General features: G+C 38.6%; 1 protein-coding gene across 2 annotated transcripts in view; it reads right to left on the reverse strand.

Moving 5' to 3' along the window:
* Window positions 1-18,285, reverse strand: part of Tpk1 (thiamin pyrophosphokinase 1) — a 240,713-nt gene that overhangs the window by 45,233 nt on the left and 177,195 nt on the right. For both annotated transcript variants that reach the window (XM_048340405.1, XM_048340406.1), the window contains one exon: window positions 17,091-17,202. In XM_048340405.1, the coding sequence (XP_048196362.1) occupies window positions 17,091-17,202 (112 nt within the window). The remainder of the gene's footprint in view (window positions 1-17,090; window positions 17,203-18,285) is intronic.

Consider the following 18,285-nt stretch of genomic DNA (forward strand, 5'->3'; position numbering starts at 1 on the left):
ATTGTGTGTGGGGGTGGGGAGCAGGAGGTACATGTATTTTAAAACATATTTTCGTATGTTTATTGAATGCAGGTAAATTTTGAGGAAAGAATGCCGCAACCAAAGAAAATGAATACATTCCTGTGTGTTAACCTAAGTTAGTTACTCTTACTGCATAGATTTAAAAATCCATTATTGGAACTATCTCAGGGCGACAGAACTGATGGTCTGAGGCCCCTCTGATTATGTAATCTGATGCCTACTGTAGATGTGGTAAAGCGGAATGGCCAAGTTTTTGTCTTACAAGTGGATTACAAAGCATTATTACTTGGCAATCTACTTAAGAAAATTTGCTGATGAAAATAATGATGCCAAGAAGACTTTCCCAGTACAAATGTTACTAACATAAAACCGTTCTCGGCCTGGGGGGGGGTGGAGGGAAAGGGGGGGAGGGAGGGAAAGGGGGGGAGGGAGGGGGGCATGAGGGACAAGGCAACAAACAGTACAAGAAATGTATCCAATGCCCAACGTATGATACTGTAACCTCTCTGTACGTCAGTTTGATAATAAAAATTTGAGAAAAAAAAAAAAAAAACCAAAAACCGTTCTCGGGCCTTGACTAGGAAAGTGTGAAAGGTAGCTTTAAATCTCCAAAAACTTCACAAAGGTTTGAATATTATGGGAAAAAGTCTGAGATTCATTTCTGGTGAAAATATTCTACTATAGCTGTCCATCATAATCTCAACTAAGATAGAAGTATAATTTATTATTGTTATTACATTAGCTGGTGATTGGAAACACATTAGCAATGTACAAATGACAACCTCTAATTCTAAAGTAATTATCAGCCAATTTCAGAGTTGTTAGCAAGATTAAAATTATGAATATATTAGCTGATTAACCTTCACAAATCAAATTTTGATTAGATAATACTACATGCTAATATGTACACCATTCAAATTTCTTACAAGGCTTTTTAATATAAAAAAGTTTGTTAAAATTTCAATAATATATGCACAACTACAGAGAGAAAATGTATGATTGATAGTTTTTCCTTAGAAACCTTATTAAAGGTCCTGATTTGGTTGGCCTCCAACTGTTTTGGCTCAGAATTAGAAGTTCTAGTTTTGATGATGGCTCATGTTCATTGATTAAGAAAACATCTCACAAGCTATTAAGAAAGCAATTTAATCACTAGCAATGTGGAAATGTGTTGAACAATACTTCATGCTGAAGTCCTTGATGATCTAGCTTTTCAATTTATTACAGGGTATATGCTCTTAAGGAAGCATCAATAGTTTTATTTAAGAACATATTAACCTACTTATTTTGTATAAGTCATGTATTTGAATTCTGCAGCCAAAAGGTAGTGTGTGTGTGTGTTGGTGGGGGGGGGTGGGGAGGGATACAGCAGAGTGAAAGGGTAGCCAGCTAGGAAGGATGTAATTGGGATAATACACACTTGGACTTCATAGCTTTCCTTATTTATTTGTTTATTTAGCTAGCCCTTCCTAGGGCTTGAACTCAGGGCCTGAGCACTTTCCCTGAGGTTCTTTTTGCTCAAGGCCAGCACTCTACCATTTGAGCCACAGTCTAACTTCTGGCGTTTTCTGTTTACGTGGTACTGAGGAATGGAATCCAGGGCTTCATGAATGCTAGGCAAGCACTCTACCACTAGGCCACATTCCCCGCCCATATCCTTTCTTATATTCAAGTGATCAGCCTTAAACCAAAGACCATTGGTTCTTCAGGTGTGGTGAGATTAACAGGACAAAATTAATTTTAGAAATAAAGGCTGCCACATCTCTCAAGTAGTAGAGAGACATCCAATTTTGTGTTGGTGGGAAGAATAAAGTAATTCTATAACTCATCACCTGAAGAAGAGAATGTCCTTTAGATAAGTTGACATGGAAGGTGAATTTGGAATTTTGAACCTTGAATAGAATTGCTACAACAAAGGTAGTTTCGGTCTTTACAAAAAACGTACTCAACAGCTGTTATTTTTGTAGAGTAAGTGAGAAAGACTTCCTTTAAGTATTTACTCAGATTACTGAAAGAAAGTTCTTGTCTCCTAGAATGTAATTTCACAGAAGAAACAGCATTCTATTTATAGTATTTTCTCTAACACAACCCATATAATTCCAGTCATTGGTATTAAAGCCCCAAAGTGATAATTTTCTTCTCCTGTTTAAAAAATTTCCTCATGCACTTACAACATTCAATATTCACCAAAATCCCAACAAATTCAACAAAACAAAAAAAAATTCATATGGAACTATAACAGAACTTGAATAGTTAAAGCAATCCTTAGCAGGGAAAGTTTGGTATAAAAATACCAAACTTGAAACTCTATTACAGAATTATAGTAATGAAAATAGCACAAAGCAGGTCAGAAGACCAATGGAATGTGATAAAAGGCCCAGAATAAATCTACAGCCTAATAGCTTTGTAATATGTGAGAAGGGAGTAAACAGGCTGGAAATGGTATTTTGGAAAATTGGATATCCACATGCAGAAAACTGAAATGAGATCATTACATATTGCCTTGCAAAAGCTTGAATGAAAACAAAATGGATCAGAGACCTCAGTGCAAGACCTGAAACCATGAAACTACCATAAGTAGCAGAGACATTAGGACTCCTTGGTACATGTAAGAACTTTTTGAGTAAAGATCCAGAAACACAACAAATCAAGGACAGCCTTGGTAAGTAAGGCTGCATCAAACTTAAAAAGTTCTGCACAGCAAAAAATGCTGCCAATAATCTAAAAAGATAGTTTAAAGAATAGGAGCTAGTTAGATATTATACAAGGACATACTATCCAGAATATACAGAGACCTAAAAATACTAAACCCTTGAGCCAACAACCCAGTTAATAAATGGGCTAATAAGCTAAAGAGAGATTTCTCTGAGAAAAAAGGGAAATGGCCAATAGACATATGAAGAAATGCTCAACATAAAGAAAATGTAACATAAACAAATTGTTCAATATCATGGAAATGCAAATCAAATAAAATGATTTTACTTCACCCAAGTTCAAATGGCCTTACTCAAGAAAACAAACAATAACACGCTGACGAGGATGGGGCCAAAAGGGAACTCTATTATACTGTGGGTGGGGATGTAATCTTGTTCAACCATTCTGGAAAGCAGTATGAAGGTACTTCAAAAAATAAACAAACAAACAAAACCCCCCTGAGGTTCTTCAAAAACATAGAACTACCCCATCATCCAGGAATTTTACTCCTGGGCATTTATCCAACAGGACATAAACAAGGTCACAGTAAAGCCACCAGAACAACCTTGTTTATTGCAGTACTACTCCCCATAATCATGGTATGGAATCAGCCCAGATGCCCCTCAATGGATGAAAGGATCAAGAAAATGTGATGTACACACACACACACACACACACACACACACACACACACACACGTCAGAATTATACGCATCCATTAGAAAGAATATGCCATTTGTAAAGAAATGGAAAGATTTGAAAAGATGTGAAGTTCAGGCCCAGAAAGACAAAAGTTGCATGTTTCCCCTCAGATGTGGAAGCTAGAAATAGCTTACAATGTTGGTGGCATTAAAGTGTATAAATGGTTTAACTGAAACATGGCAGGTTGAAGGGAGAATTCAAATACTGTAATTCCTTAGAAAGGTAAGGCCAAAGTCCAACAAAACAAACAACAGGAAACACATACTTGAAAGGGGTGAGGTGTGGTCACGGAGAGTGGGACAAATGAATGACGAGAAGGGAGAGAGAATGCAGCCAAGAATTTGACGCATATCCTACAAAATTAGGAAAAGTGAGGGAAGGGCTAGGTTGAGGGAAGACTGAGAATGTTGAAAAGGGTGACATTGATCAAGATGTACTTTTATTCATAAACTATTTTGTTGTATGGCAAACTCCTTTGTACAACTACTTAAAGATAATGAAAGAAAATTTCCCCATTGCCTGCAGAGCATACATTTTCTTCTTTCTTGAGTACACAGGGTTCTTCAAGATCTGATTCTATCCCTGGTACTCTGTCTCTTTCTTTCCAAGCCCTTCATGGCATACATCAGCTTCATCAGTGACCCTGAACCTATCAGCATATACCCTTGCAAGAAAGGGAATGTGTTTGTTCGTTCGTTTGTTCGTTCTTTCCTTCCTTCTTTTCTTCCTTCCTGCTTCCATCCCTCCTTCTCTCCCTTCTTTCTTTTTAACAATTTTGCAAAGACTGCTTGTAATTGTGACATATTCTCACTTCCAAAAGGGGAAAAAAAAATAGCTGACAGATCATGAGCTTTTGACTTCAAGAGAAATATTCATCTACAGAGATACATCCATGTATCCATAGATTATATAGCATTTGAAACCACTGCGTGTTTTACCAGACTTAAAAATGAAAACTCATCTTGCTTCATCCTATTCATAGTCCTTAGGCAAAATAGAAATCATTGTAATAGACGAACATAGACATATATGAGTATCGTAACAGGCTTAGATCTAGTATTTTTCCATGTTCAGAAAATCAAGTTCCTATTGCTGCTCTCCTCCTTTGATGGTTCTTGGCAATACTTCTGGTTATTTTTGTCCTCAGGCAGAGCTGCCAAATCCACTCCTAAGCTTTATCCATCCCATCATTCAGGTCTCCTCAGTTCCAGTTCTTGCTCTGCTGCCAAGCTCCCCTTCATGGCCTTGGCATCAAAACGGAATTCTGCGATAAAAGAAAGCTGCCCTAACAATCAGTGTTTGCAGGGCCAACACAACTTCCTTAAATCCTTCTTTAACAAGTCAGACAGAATACAGCTTTGAGTCTTATGGTCCTTTTGTTGGTAGTTGGCTTCTGCTGGTGGTATGCACCGCTTCTTCCCTCTGGCCCCCTTTCCTTTATTTATTCAATTATATAACCATAAAATTTGTTTTTAAGTATGTGAGGACATAAAATAACGGGATTTTAGTGTCTGTATTTCCCAGGATGAAAATTAAAAATCTGATGAGAGCTGGAAATAATTGAGTAATAATTCTGATAAATATTCTAAATACACTCTGTGGTCTAATATCCATCCAGTAGGGGGAATCCTTAGAAATTTAATTGCTATGAGCAAATCACATCAGAGAACTTGGGTCAATCTTATCACCTATTTTGGGCAAAAAGTCGCCAAGTTTGTAAGAATTCTCAGAAAAATGTCAGTCTTCGAAGGCCTTTTCTAACTGCAATCAGAGCCTCTTTCCATGCCCTCAGGGATCCAGCTATGATAAACCAACTGTCCACATTTCCTGATCAATGAGGCCAACATGTACTCTGAGTACAATTTCCTGTTGTATTATCTAAATTGCTTTAGAAACAATTGAAAAAGGCACAAGATTCTGGGATTTGTTCCACTCAAAGGTATAAGGTACAAAGTGAGCCATTATTAATACTTCTGAGCACACACAACAAAAGAAAATCACTCAGTACCTCACCACTCCGGAGGCTCATGCATATTTAAATGAATTAATTTATTTTCTGCAATTTGCTCTTTAAGAGCTTAAGTGGCCATTTGCTGTTGCTTATTTCAGGATTCTGTGCCCTTGTTCTCTGAGTCACCAACTTAGAGAGCTGAGTGCTCCAGGTGTATTTATGCTCCCAGAGTATTTTAAATTACCCATTAGGAAATCCAATTTCCTATTTATAAGCCTCAAAAGTGATTTTCCACTGTTAACTTTTTCTTAATTAAGGGTATAGGCTTAAATTCACAGCTGAATTTTCCGTGCTGCAGTTATTTATTGACTCCATGATAGTCAACATTTTAAGAATGTCATCACAATTAGAACCTCAGGAAGTTGCTTAGGAAGTGTTACTCTTGAGTTCTCTTGGGATTGATATTTTGAAGATAATGAAAATCATTACCATTGACAATCTATACTGATGATTCTCTGCACCAAGAACTGTAAATAGATTATCTCATTTGATATTTTCCATAGCCCTGTGATATAGTTTCCTTCGCATCATTTCAATTTTAGAGAAGAAAAATTGAGGCTCAGAGAAGCGAATCACAGGTCAGCACCTCATAATTAGCAGAAATGAAAACAACTCATCTCCTTCTTCACTCCAAGCTTTATATATAGTTAAGGGGACCTAAGCAATGTGCATGTGTTACAGTTTAAAGCTAATATAGTCTTTGACAGCCAAGGAGTACTCTGAAAATTGAGGTAAATGAATGTTCTTATCCCGTTGGAGACATGAGGGCATCTTAAAGATAAACCTGCGGCTTTGAAGAAGTGCAGGAAACAGGTGGGGTTTAGAAAATTAAAGTTGTAGATTTCGGGCTACTGACACTGAACAATGTATAAGAGGATGAAGGATTTGGCTTTATCATGGACTGAAGTCCCATGTCCACTGCCCACTGATGGGCTTCCCAGATACGAAAAATCCCAGAATTCAAGGAAAAGCACTTTGGGGCACAGCACACTGTTATCACCACGATGAACAGAGTTCCTTTAAGGCTTCCACTAAGAGCTCTCATGAGACATCACAGCTAGTCATGCTGTAAGACAGACAGAAAGGCATTATGCATCTCAAGTATTGTCTCACTGTGCTCCTTATCTATCCCCACAAGCCTTTGGCCTCAGTCTCTAGGGCAGGCCCCGGTACCCATCTCCATCTCAGCTTGCTTAGAACCATATATAGTCCATTATTCTTGTTTCTTCCCGGGATAAAGCAGCTGAGATTTTTCACTCCTAATCATGTAGTTGAAGCACGAGGTGTACAGGGTCATGGCATAAACTAGCCGTGATAATCCTGATAATCTACTTGTTTCTGTCGTCTGAACACAACCCCATCAGAATGATTTTGGCCTGTGTCTTGGGACAAACATTGTAATTTTTTGCACGGTCAGCGTGCCACTGGAATGTGTTTGAGACTCAGTCACTCAGCAAACCTTTTCTCAACACTGACTCTGTTCAGGAACCACTCTTGATGATAGAACAGAGAACTGGACTGGTAGCCCTGCTGTCTCGAAGCATAATTTATTAAGATGATTTCAAAGCATAATGACTGCAATAAAGAAAGTAAAACAGGGTAACGCATGGGGAAGATCTTTGTGGAGAGGGGAGGAGGACTGAACGTTAATTTAGACCTGATCCCTAGAAACAGTATCCTTAGAAAGAATCATCGAAGCTGACAAATGACACAATATGCAAGGTCCACCAGAGGTTCTGAGGAATGGTATTCTAAGCAGAGAGAAGGTCAGCCTAAAGTCCTAACACAGGAACCAAAAAGTCCAGGGGATTCAAGCTAGACTGGATGACACACTGGCAATAGCTTGAATTTTAGTGTAGGTATGGAAGAAGGTCATTAAAAGGCTCCATACTGCAGAGTGACATGGTTTTGCTTTAGTTTTCAAAAGATGACTTCGTCTGCTTTATGAAGATGCTTAAACAAAGTGATCCATTAGGATACTTCTGCGGAATGTCAGGAGTGGGGGGCACTGGATTCACACTAGAGGGGATGGAGAGAAAGGGAGGAGGCGTATGTGGCTTTTGGCCTGAGTCATTGTGAAGATGCTTGCTGGCAGGGGGAAAGCAGAGAGAAGAACGAGTGGGACTAATCAGGTTTGTGTCTGTATGCTGGTCATGATAATTTAGACAATTTCTTAAACATTCATTCAGCAACTACTTCCATAACTCCGTACTCAGTTCTCTTCTGGAAAGAAGGGAAAAGTTATAAATAAGGCAGGTGGAATTCTACTCGGGTGCAGATTATGTTGCAGGAATTTCCATGCAGCTCAAGTCAGAGAATGCAACTGAAAGAATACATGTTTGAGAAGCAGTGACATTTACTTAGAACTACAGGTCAGAGCATACAGACAAAATGAAGGAACACAGATCAGACCAGCAAAGAAAGGGAACATTTTCTGAGTGGGGATGATTGAAGTAAAATTATTGACTTCAAGGCAACAAACTTGTCTTAATTTTTTTCTTTAATTTGTTGGTGAATATTAACTGACACAGCACCTCTGTTGAGTTTTAAATGGTTCAGGTATAAGTGGAAGGAATCTGTTGATGCTCTACTTCCACTTTTTTTTCCCTTGTGTTTCATTCCTTATTTAGTAAACATTTATTCATAGGAAAATTAAACAGAAAACACAGCTGACTATAAAATTTGAACTACAAAACTCTACATAATTCATGACTGTCATAGCAATTAATGGTAAATCAGTCCCATTGACTGTATAGATAATGGATACATAATGAATCACTAGGAGACCAGGAGAACACAGTTCCCAGATTCCTCACCCCCCCATCTACAGCCTTCTTTTCAACCCAGCAAAGCCTACTGAGTCAGAAGTGAGAGGTATTATTTTAAGAGTAAAATTTCATTGGCTTTATTGAACAAAAGAATCAAAATCATGAGTACTTCTACTTCCCTACAAGGCATTTAGGTCTAATTACAACTGTTGGAGACCTGCTTGGGAATTATGAGTGAGGCTATATCAATAGTCCCAATCTACTCTGTTCAGTGCTTTTCAATACTATTCTCTGGCAGAATTAAAAAAAATTTTATTAATTAAATTTTGTTGACAAGGTGTTGTGAAAAAGGGGTACAGTTACATAATAGGGCAGTGAGTACATATCTTGTGATATCTTACACCCTCGTTTTTCTTTCCCTTCCCTAGATCAGGTAGGCATGTATATAATACCCAATGTACCAAACCATATACAGTAGCCACGTGGCATACACCAAAGGAAATTCACCTACAACTTTAAATATAACGTCAACAATAGAGTTTGCTTATCCTTGTCTTATATGATCATATATACATAGTTGTTGAGCTATTGTGATCCACTGATAGGTCTATTTTAGACCTTTTTATGTTTAGTAGTTGTTTGGTTTTAGATACATAATGTAAGGTCGCTGACCCAAACCTTTGGAAATAACATTTGACAAGAAGTTTTTTGTTTTGCAGACCTGGTCTCTACTGCCCCCCCCCCAACCCTAACAGTTATTTATCAAGGAGACCATGACCCTTTGTTCTCTGTGTTCTAGGCTTGTCTCGCTCAACATTATTTGTTCAAGTTCTGACCATTTCCCTGTGAATACCAATATTTTATCATTTCTAATCGCTATGCGGTATTCCATTGTGTATAGATACATTTTTTGGATTCATTCATCTGTAGAGGGACATCTGGGATGTTTCCATATTTTGGCTATTGTGAATTGTGCAGCGATAAACATGGATGTGTAAAAGTCTTTTTGATAGCCTGAGACCTGTTGTTCAGGATAGATGCCTAGGAGTAGTATGGCTGGGTCATAGGGTAGGTCTATGCTGAGCTTTTTGAGGAACCCCCATACTGTTCTCCAAAGTGGTTGTATTAATTTGCACTCCCACCAACAGTGGAGAAGGGTTCCTCTTTCCTCGCATCCCCTCCAGCATTTGTTGTTGCCTGAGTTCAGTATAGGCCATTCTAACTGGAGTGAGGTGGTATCTCAGGGTTGTTTTTATTTGCATTTCCTTTACTTCTGGCAGAAAAATTTTGAATTGAAGAATTATTTAAGTTCAGCAATTAGTTCATGCCTTGGCTTGGTATTGACGTGTGTGTGTGTGTGTGTGTGTGTGTGTGTGTGTGTGTGTGTATACAGGTGATATACACACCTAAGTCATAAGTCAGGTAATGAGTACATTTCTTTTTCGACAGTGTCACCAGTTCCCTTGTTTTTATCCCAATTCCACCCTCACCCCTGCCAAAAGTTGTTTTCATTTTCACATAGTGTCTAGAATGAGTACCACTGCTGCATTTCTTTACCTTTTGTCCCACCTTTTCTGTGTCTCCTTGCCCTCTGCAAAACAGATAAACCTTACAAACACGACAAAAGGTACAGAACACAAAAACAGCAACAAAGAATTAAAAAAAACCCTCTAGTTTCCATTTCTTGGAGGATGTTTCCATAAATATTATTTTATATGATTTTATAAATATTATTTTATATGCGCATAGCTACTGAGACTTTATGATCCTCTCTTAAGAATATCCTCCTTTGGTCTCATTGTGCCAATGTCTAGAGACCTGTATAATTTATCATGCCCCAGTGTATTTTTTGTCGTTTACCATCTAGTATGTTTACGTGTAGATTTATAGGCACATTTTAGTTACCACAAATGAAAGAAACCATGCAGCCTGTTTCTTTGGGTCTGGCTTACTTCGCTTCATATAATTTTTTCCAACTCTTACCATTTAGATAGTTGTACTTAAGAGGGTTTCAATTCAACATGCCAGTTATGATTACGATGCATCTTGATGACACCCTTTCTATCATTTCCACCATCACTCTCAATGGCATATTTTTCAATCCATTCTCTTTGATAAATGTTTTAGACCTCCTCAATCCTGACTTCAACCCGGTGCCATGGCCCTTGATGCTGTAGTCTGTTAAATGATAAAGACTTGTGTCCTTTATCACGTGTCAGCATCTAGAAAGGTCTTCATGTTAGTAGGTAACAACATTTCCTTTTCAGGCCTGGTTTCTAAGTACAAGGTAGTGCTAAGTAGATGACCTTCAAAGCACCTACCTCACTCTTACAATCTCTCCTTGGACAGCCTATCGCATTTCCCCCAGCGTTTCCCCGTTCCTTCCATCTTTCCTTGGAACGCTGAAGTTCCGTGACTCACAATGGCATTTCAACCTATGTAGACCTCATTTACCTTGCACATAGGCCTCCTGGATAAACCCACCTTCCTGTGTCACTGCTCAGCTTCTTTTAGAAAACTTAGTAACACTTTTTCATCATGCTCTCAGCATACGTGCAACTCTCTTTAGCATCTGTAAGAATAGAAACCTGTTTTCTGTTCTTAGTATGTTGCCACTTCTCTGCATTATCAAGAATAACCAAAATACCCCTGCAGCAAAATCCAGCCATTTTATCTCTTTAGCATCTGACGGAATTTATGAGTCCTTTCAGTGCTCTGTATAACCCTTTCCTTTTCCGGTCCAGCTGCCTGTTCTGTCCGCCCTTTCCAGGAGCTCAATTTCAGGCTCACCTATAAGTGTAACAGTTTCCCAAGGCTAAGTAACCATGTTCTCAGTTACTTCTTCTAGTGGATAATGCTACAAAAATATGAAGGAGTATACTATGTATGAAAAGGGATCGACCTTGAGGAGGAGCCCTGTTATTAATCAGCATCAATTAAGTATATAGTTTAAGGACTTTGCGAAGTAGAACTGGGAACCAAACGTAAAGGCCCATAAACTAAACATACACTAAACATACAACCTAGTTAAATGGATAAAAAAAGATACAAAATAACTGGAAGAAATATAAGCTCACTTTTTAAACTTTTATATTGTTACAACTGTCCTCTATGAAAGAGTAAAAGAAAGCTAAAAAAGTATATTTATGTTTTCCTTCTTTTGCAAAGCAGAAGACTCGCTAATGAGAAAAATCAACATCATTAGCCTAGGTTTACATAAGGTCTCCCTACCTCAATGAGTGTGAGTGTGTGTGTGTGTGTGGGGGGGGTGTTTGCCATTTTCCACATCTAAAAGTGGCAGCTAAATGTAATGCATTAGACCATGGCTCATGCTCTGAATAGTAAAGAAATGAGCCAGACAAAAGGACCCCAGGGGGCTCCAAATCCCCAGTGAGGTGAGGATTCTCGCAGATTTTTGCTACTGTCATCCCGGACAGGGCCCCTTTCTTCACCTTTTCTACCCCCCCACCCCCCTAAACCACACCACACACACGGTGTCTGTCTTTCATAATATTCACATATTCACCTTGTAGGGAACACCACTTAGAAACTAGATCTACTTCTGGAAAGGTCTAGAAATGTTTCCAAACTTCAACTTCAACCTATCTTTCATTATTCTAATTGCTTTCAAGGTTGATATTAAAGAACTCTTGCTGGGGTTGGGAACGTGGCCTAGTGGCAAGAGTGCTTCGATTTCCTAGCACCACATATATAGAAAACGTCCAGAAGTGGAGCTGTGGCTCAAGTGGCAGAGTGCTAGCCTTGAGCTAAAAAGAAGCCAGGGACAGTGCTCAGGCCCTGAGTCCAAGGTCCAGGACTGGCAAAAAACCAAAACCAAAAACAAAAGGAACACTTGCTTCATTATCCCTTACCATAGTGCAATTGATTCAGTGTCTCTACAGAATCTGTGTGGATAAAATGCACTTGCTCATTCAAAAATGTTGTTAATTATGTAAAATCTGCCTGATGAGGATACAGATGACAGGCACCAAACCCTTGAGGCAAACACATTGTAGTAAAGGGACTAAGATGCGTATTTGAAGAATAGTGCTACCTGCTACAGAGACTGATGACTTGCATGGAATGTTTTAAGAAATGAAAGTGAGGTTGAAGTTAATAAAGAAAACTTCATGAACAGCATGATTTGAAATGGCCCTCAAAGCAAGGGGAGATATTAAAAAGAGAATGTATTCTGGGAATAGCACAAATGGGGGTTATGTGTTACAGAGGGAATGGCATGGAGCTTAAAGGCTGTTCATAGGGTTCAAGAGGAAAGACCAAAATACCACAGTTCTATTACTGAGAGTAAAAAAGATAAGCTAGTGCAAAACATGGAGATCCATTTGTGCAAAGTTATCCTTCTAAAGAGAGAAAACCGAATGGTAATGGGAGAATTGTTCTCATATTTCTTCATAACTGCAGGAAGAGCAAAAATCAGGGAGAAGACTGCTAGCACTAGTGTGGGCTTTATTTACTTTGACCCTACAATACACTTCTCCTCTTTAGAATTGCATCTGTCTAGAGATTACTCTTATGTATTTAATTCCATTCGTAATTCACTTTTGCCAAGCAAGGAAAGAGGAAATAAAAATATTTATTTTTATTTATGAAAATCAGCCCTTGTTAAGATACAAGTGAACTGAAACAGTACAGGATTCACTTTGCATTTTATGCATTGGTCTCTAAGTATTCATTTTGCAAAAGGGCTTAAACATTGATTTTTCTTATATTTGGATGTTTGATAACCTTCTCAGAGCCAGAGATTTTTTTTTTTTGGAGGGGAAAGTACTAGAATTTGAACTCAGAGCCTCTTATTTTCCAGGCAGGTACCCTCACTCCAGCCACATCTCAAAGCTAGAGATCTTTGTGCTCACTTGATAATTTGCTTCTACATCTTCTCTGGGAGAGGAAAAAAAAATACTGGGTGTTGTTTTCTTGTACACTTAATTAGCTTAAGAATTTACTTGCTCTCCAGGTAATCTTTACTTTGGTTTTCCTTGGAAGTATACAGCAAAATGTACTTCATTAATATTAGCGTTGAGTATATGGATATATTTCTATAAGCTCTTTAGTAGCTATGCTTTTATTTCTTCCTGCATACTGGGCTTGACCACCCTCGTGTGACCTCCCCCTTCTTTTAATGTAAACCTACTATTCTTGAAAGATTTTCAGATTTTTCACAATTTGGCCTCCAGACAACTTAGGAAACAAAATGGCTCTTCACTGCAGAAAAACCTGCCTGTAATTTAAACCCCCTGTAATAAAACCACTGCAGTTATGCTACTATTATTCTTTCTTTCTTTCCTTCCTTTTTTTGACCTCTGAATCTCTAGGCATCTAAAAACCCTGTTGAAACCATTTATTCCTCTTCACGAAGGCCAAATGCTTCTTTTTCCACTTGAATTCTTGCCACAAGTTCCTGGAGAACCATGATGAATGACAACAATTGGTTTATAATCACCTAGAAATAAGTCATCACAGTGAACTGAAGTTACATTTAAATTATACATTCTGCAACCTACATGGATACTTGCATCTGCAGTTCACATAGTGGAAATCTCACCACATGATTTTCATCGCTAAGGTGTTATTGCCTTCACTTAGAGCCTGCCCAGTTTCGGGAAAAGAATCATCTAGACAAAGAACGCTAAGACAGGCTATTCACCATGTCCAGAGCTTCTGAAAATAAGTTACATCAACAACTAGGGATGAATCTCTCTTTTTTTGGTACACAAAGAAACCAGCCTGAAAATATAAACTTGAACAATTCATTTCGCATCTTATATATACTTCACTTTTCTTGTCTATATGATGAAGATATTGATATTTCACATCAATATGAAGCATGATGCTATAAGAATGAGTATAGAGAAAACACAGGAAGGGATGCATGTGTAAAAGCTTTTCTGGAATACAAAATATGATTATTTGCACCCAGAAGAAAATTATATGCAGTGTGCTGTTCCCATAGTAAAAGTTTATTCACAACACCCCTTGCATCTTTCTCTACAATTCACATAATCACCAAAGTTATTGCTTTCTCGCCTTGATATATTAACGGGATGGCTGAATGCACTCTGAATCAGCACAAAAATGAAACCTGGAGGAGGGAAAATAGAAAGGGACTCCTGAGCTCCATGGAAGTCATTCTCATCAGTCAACCTGCCCACATAAATACTGGGAAATCAACTTGTTTAAACAACTTGGGAGGTGAACCTGAGTTATAATAGTGTTCCTGAGTGCAGGTCTGTGAAAAATTGGCCTGCACACAAACTCCCATTTGTCATATTCTCTACAAATGCACGTTAATTGTTTTCATATTTAAATGCCCAGAATCAACCATAAAAAATGCATGTTGTCACACTATTGGGAGTTTTCTGAAAACAAAATATGATGGCTGGGACATATAGTGAATTATTCTTAGTTGTGTTCTAGAAGCATCACAAAGGGGCAAGGACTGAATAGAAGAAAAACAATCATTCATTTCTGGTTCTAATTCTAAAATGGAGAAAACAGAACTGGGGATGAGTTAATGAAACATATATAATCCTAGTTTGAAACAGTCTGTATTCATTAGTCTTATATGCCCGAAAAATTATTTGCAAAGTATTTGAGGATCCTTTAGAAAGACACAATCTGGAAAAGAATAATATTCTTCCTTTTGTTTACTTATGTTTACAGTTTATTGAGTCTCCTCCAAAACTCTGTCTGCTTCATCATAGCTGGATATGAGAAACTGTAAATGGACCGCAGATAGCATCAGACTACATTAAGAACTTCTGGAATCAGATCTTAAGAGTAGGTTGGACTGGGAGAAAAAAAAAAAAACAAGCCCTGAGACTACTTGAGGATGATTATGATATTTCCCCACCGGCACTTGCTTACTGTCATTGATCCAAAAAGTCAGCAGCCCCTGACCAAGCTATTCTTTTCTCCTTCTCTAAGCTGATGCTTAGATCTACAATGGATCAAGTACCAATGGTCTCAGGATTCTGCTTTTCCCAGGTAGTAGCACTGAGTAAAGCAGAGGCCTACCCATGATAAAAACCAACCACTTTTCTTCAAGCCCACACAGCCTCATTTACATATAGTTTTATTATGTTTCAATAAGTGTCTGTTATCAGTTGTAGAAGACTTCTTGAATAAGCTTTTTGTTCCTCATAGAGAATTAGTAGCTAGTGGTATTTCAACTCTGTTGCTTCGCATACTCTATGAAATGACTTGCATATTATAATTAGACAACATTCATATGTAGAGAAAAACAACTATCTCAAAGTTGAAACACCCACTACCTATGCAAACAAATAACAACATAGTGCATTGAGGCAAGGGGATTTCACAGGTAGGAAGGTTAAGAGTCCTATCTTCATTATGCCAAAGGCCTCCTTCCAGAGAAACTTTCATTAGACAGGGTTGGGATGTGCGTGTTACCGTGGGAAACAGAGGATAGAAGGGTATTCTACAACACCCAAAGGATCATCTTGTGACTCTTCCCTATGATGGAGGTACCACGAAGGCGGGCAGCGGCCCCTGTGGCTCTTCTACCTCAGTGCTCAGTACCTTTCTGCACCAGCCCCCAACACATTGCAAAGTTCAGGAGAAAGGTCAGCAGGGTCTAGTTTAGGTCCTTGGAAATAAAGGGAATTTTAAAAAGCAGAGCAATTGTTTTGGGCAGTAACGTTTTCAAAAATGCTAATGGGAGCTAGCTGGTGTCAGAGTCAGTGGAAGCGCCTCAAAGCTGTCACACGCTACTGTGCACCGGAGGAGATTCTTCTTATTGCCCTTTCAAACTGATGAGTCTCTAGACATGTGCTTCAAAATACCTCCAGGTTTTCTCTAATTGTTTCCACAGCGGCTCATAGAAAGAACCTTGAAAACAACCCTTTCATCTTCGAAATACTTATTTCCATGTGGAAATCTAAGAGTTTCACATGTTACAAAAGATGACACAGTTCTGTATTTTTCTTGTACCCCCTTAGAGGTACTGGCTAATCAGGGGGTGAACTTTCTGGCATTCAATCAGTTTTTTCTTTTTATTAAATTAATGTCATTCTTAAAGACACTGGAGTCAACTCATTTCATGTCTGGTGGTGGTGGTGTTTTTCCCCCTTGAATCAGCATTTAGCTCATAAACAAATCCCTCTTGCTCTCTGTTCTTTTCAAATTAGACAGCTCTTGTATGCCTGAACTCTAATATGGTTCAAAATAGTTGGGAAACATTTTAATATTTAATAAAAGCGGCTAATTTCTGATACTTCAAAGGTTTTCCAACGAAAAGAACTTGCAACTTTAGTTATAACAACTACCAAGCACTTCAATGCAGAGTACATTTCATGTATACAATATTATCAAGGAAGTTGGGCAAAGTTCCTAGATATGACATATAAGAATGATACATCAAAGAAAAATTAGGATGCACCACAAATAATTCAAAATGAAAATCTGAGCCAAGAAGTATGGAGAAATGCTTGCAAGTCATATCTAGCAAAGACTTAGAGCTAGAACTCTTACAACTCAGTGTAAAACAGAGAATAACCCACTTAATGCATGAGACAAGTCTTGAAGAGAAATTTCTTCAAGGAAGATATACAAAGTCCATTAGAGATCATTTGCTATCAGAAAACACAAATCAAACCTTCAATGGGATACCACTGACATAAAGTACCATAAGTAACACAACCAAACTAAAAATAAAAACAGAAAAAAAAAATGAATTGTGAAAGTCGAGAGGCCAGGGAACATGGGAAGGTTGCTTGGGAAAATGTAAACTGGCGCAAGCACCTTGGAAAGGCATCTAGTAGTTTCTTCCAAGGCTTCACCCTGGGCTCCCAGCCATTTTGCTACTAGGTTTGTGTAGTAGAGAAGAACTTGCTTTATGGAACGCTTTTACTTACTGAGGTTCCACTTCAGCCCTGTGGTTGTGACCTGCTTGCAAGGCTGTCCAACGGGAATAAGGCCACACCAGCTGCCTTCCAGCCCAGTGTCCACGTGCAGTCTGTGCTTCCCCTGAAGGCGAGAAGAGAGGCCAGCTCATTAGGGAGGAAGAGGAAGGACAGGAGGTAAAGCTCACTGGAGACAGGCAGCATGGCGGGTGCCCTCTGTGTGTGGTTCACCACACTTAATCCTAATGAAAATGACTTCATGCATGCTGAGGAATCCTAGAAATTCACACCTGGCTTAATCATACGACAATGATCCACGGCAGCTCACTGCCAATTATTCATTTTACAAATGAGACGGTAGACGCTTGAAGAACTTAGATATATACAGGAGCACACAATGGATCACTCCACACCTGCTGGTTCCAGAGACTACAGCCATTGTTCATGCTGAACACGTGACATGGAATCCTAGGGTCTTGAACCATCACTAGTTTCAGTGTATTTAATCGCTGCTTCCTAAGGAAGAGCTTTGCCTTTTTATTGGGTTTCAAAACGCCAGAATTCAGTGTCATTCTTACTAATAAGACCTACCTCTTCTATGCATTTTCACCACACTAAGAGAGGCCCAGGGAGAAATAAAAGCACAATATATTTTCATTCTGATATGCAAACCTATGATCTGGGTGCCAGTGATTCATGCCTATAATCTTAGGAGGCTGAGATCTAAGAATTGTTGTTTGAAACCAGATTGGGAGGAAAAGTCCACAAGACTCTTATCTCCAATTAACCATGAAGATGTCAGAAATGGAGCTGTGGCTTAAATGGTAGAGTGCTAGCTTTGGGCAAAAAAAAATGAAGGGATAGTGTACAGACCTGAGTTCAAGCTTCAGGACTGGCATACTCACACAGACACACAAACACACACACAACATCTCAAAAAGAAATCATCTAATAAGAACACCAATAACTTTTTTTCTGAGTAACTTTTCATCAGACATTATAAGGTATTCTGTCCTTTCCCTTAGAAAGCAAATTTTCCTTTACTTAAGGCTCGAGATGCCTGTATTACTTTGGATGTGGCTTCCCCTAAATTGACCTAGCTTCACTACTTCACCACACGAACTTGAGTTCTGTTTCTCCCTACCCTCCTCTCTTCTACCATTCTCCATCATAGAACAAGGCTACCTGAGGAGAGAAATTATAAATA

Source organism: Perognathus longimembris, chromosome 2, assembly GCF_023159225.1.
Source record: "Perognathus longimembris pacificus isolate PPM17 chromosome 2, ASM2315922v1, whole genome shotgun sequence".
Lineage (NCBI taxonomy): Eukaryota > Metazoa > Chordata > Mammalia > Rodentia > Heteromyidae > Perognathus > Perognathus longimembris.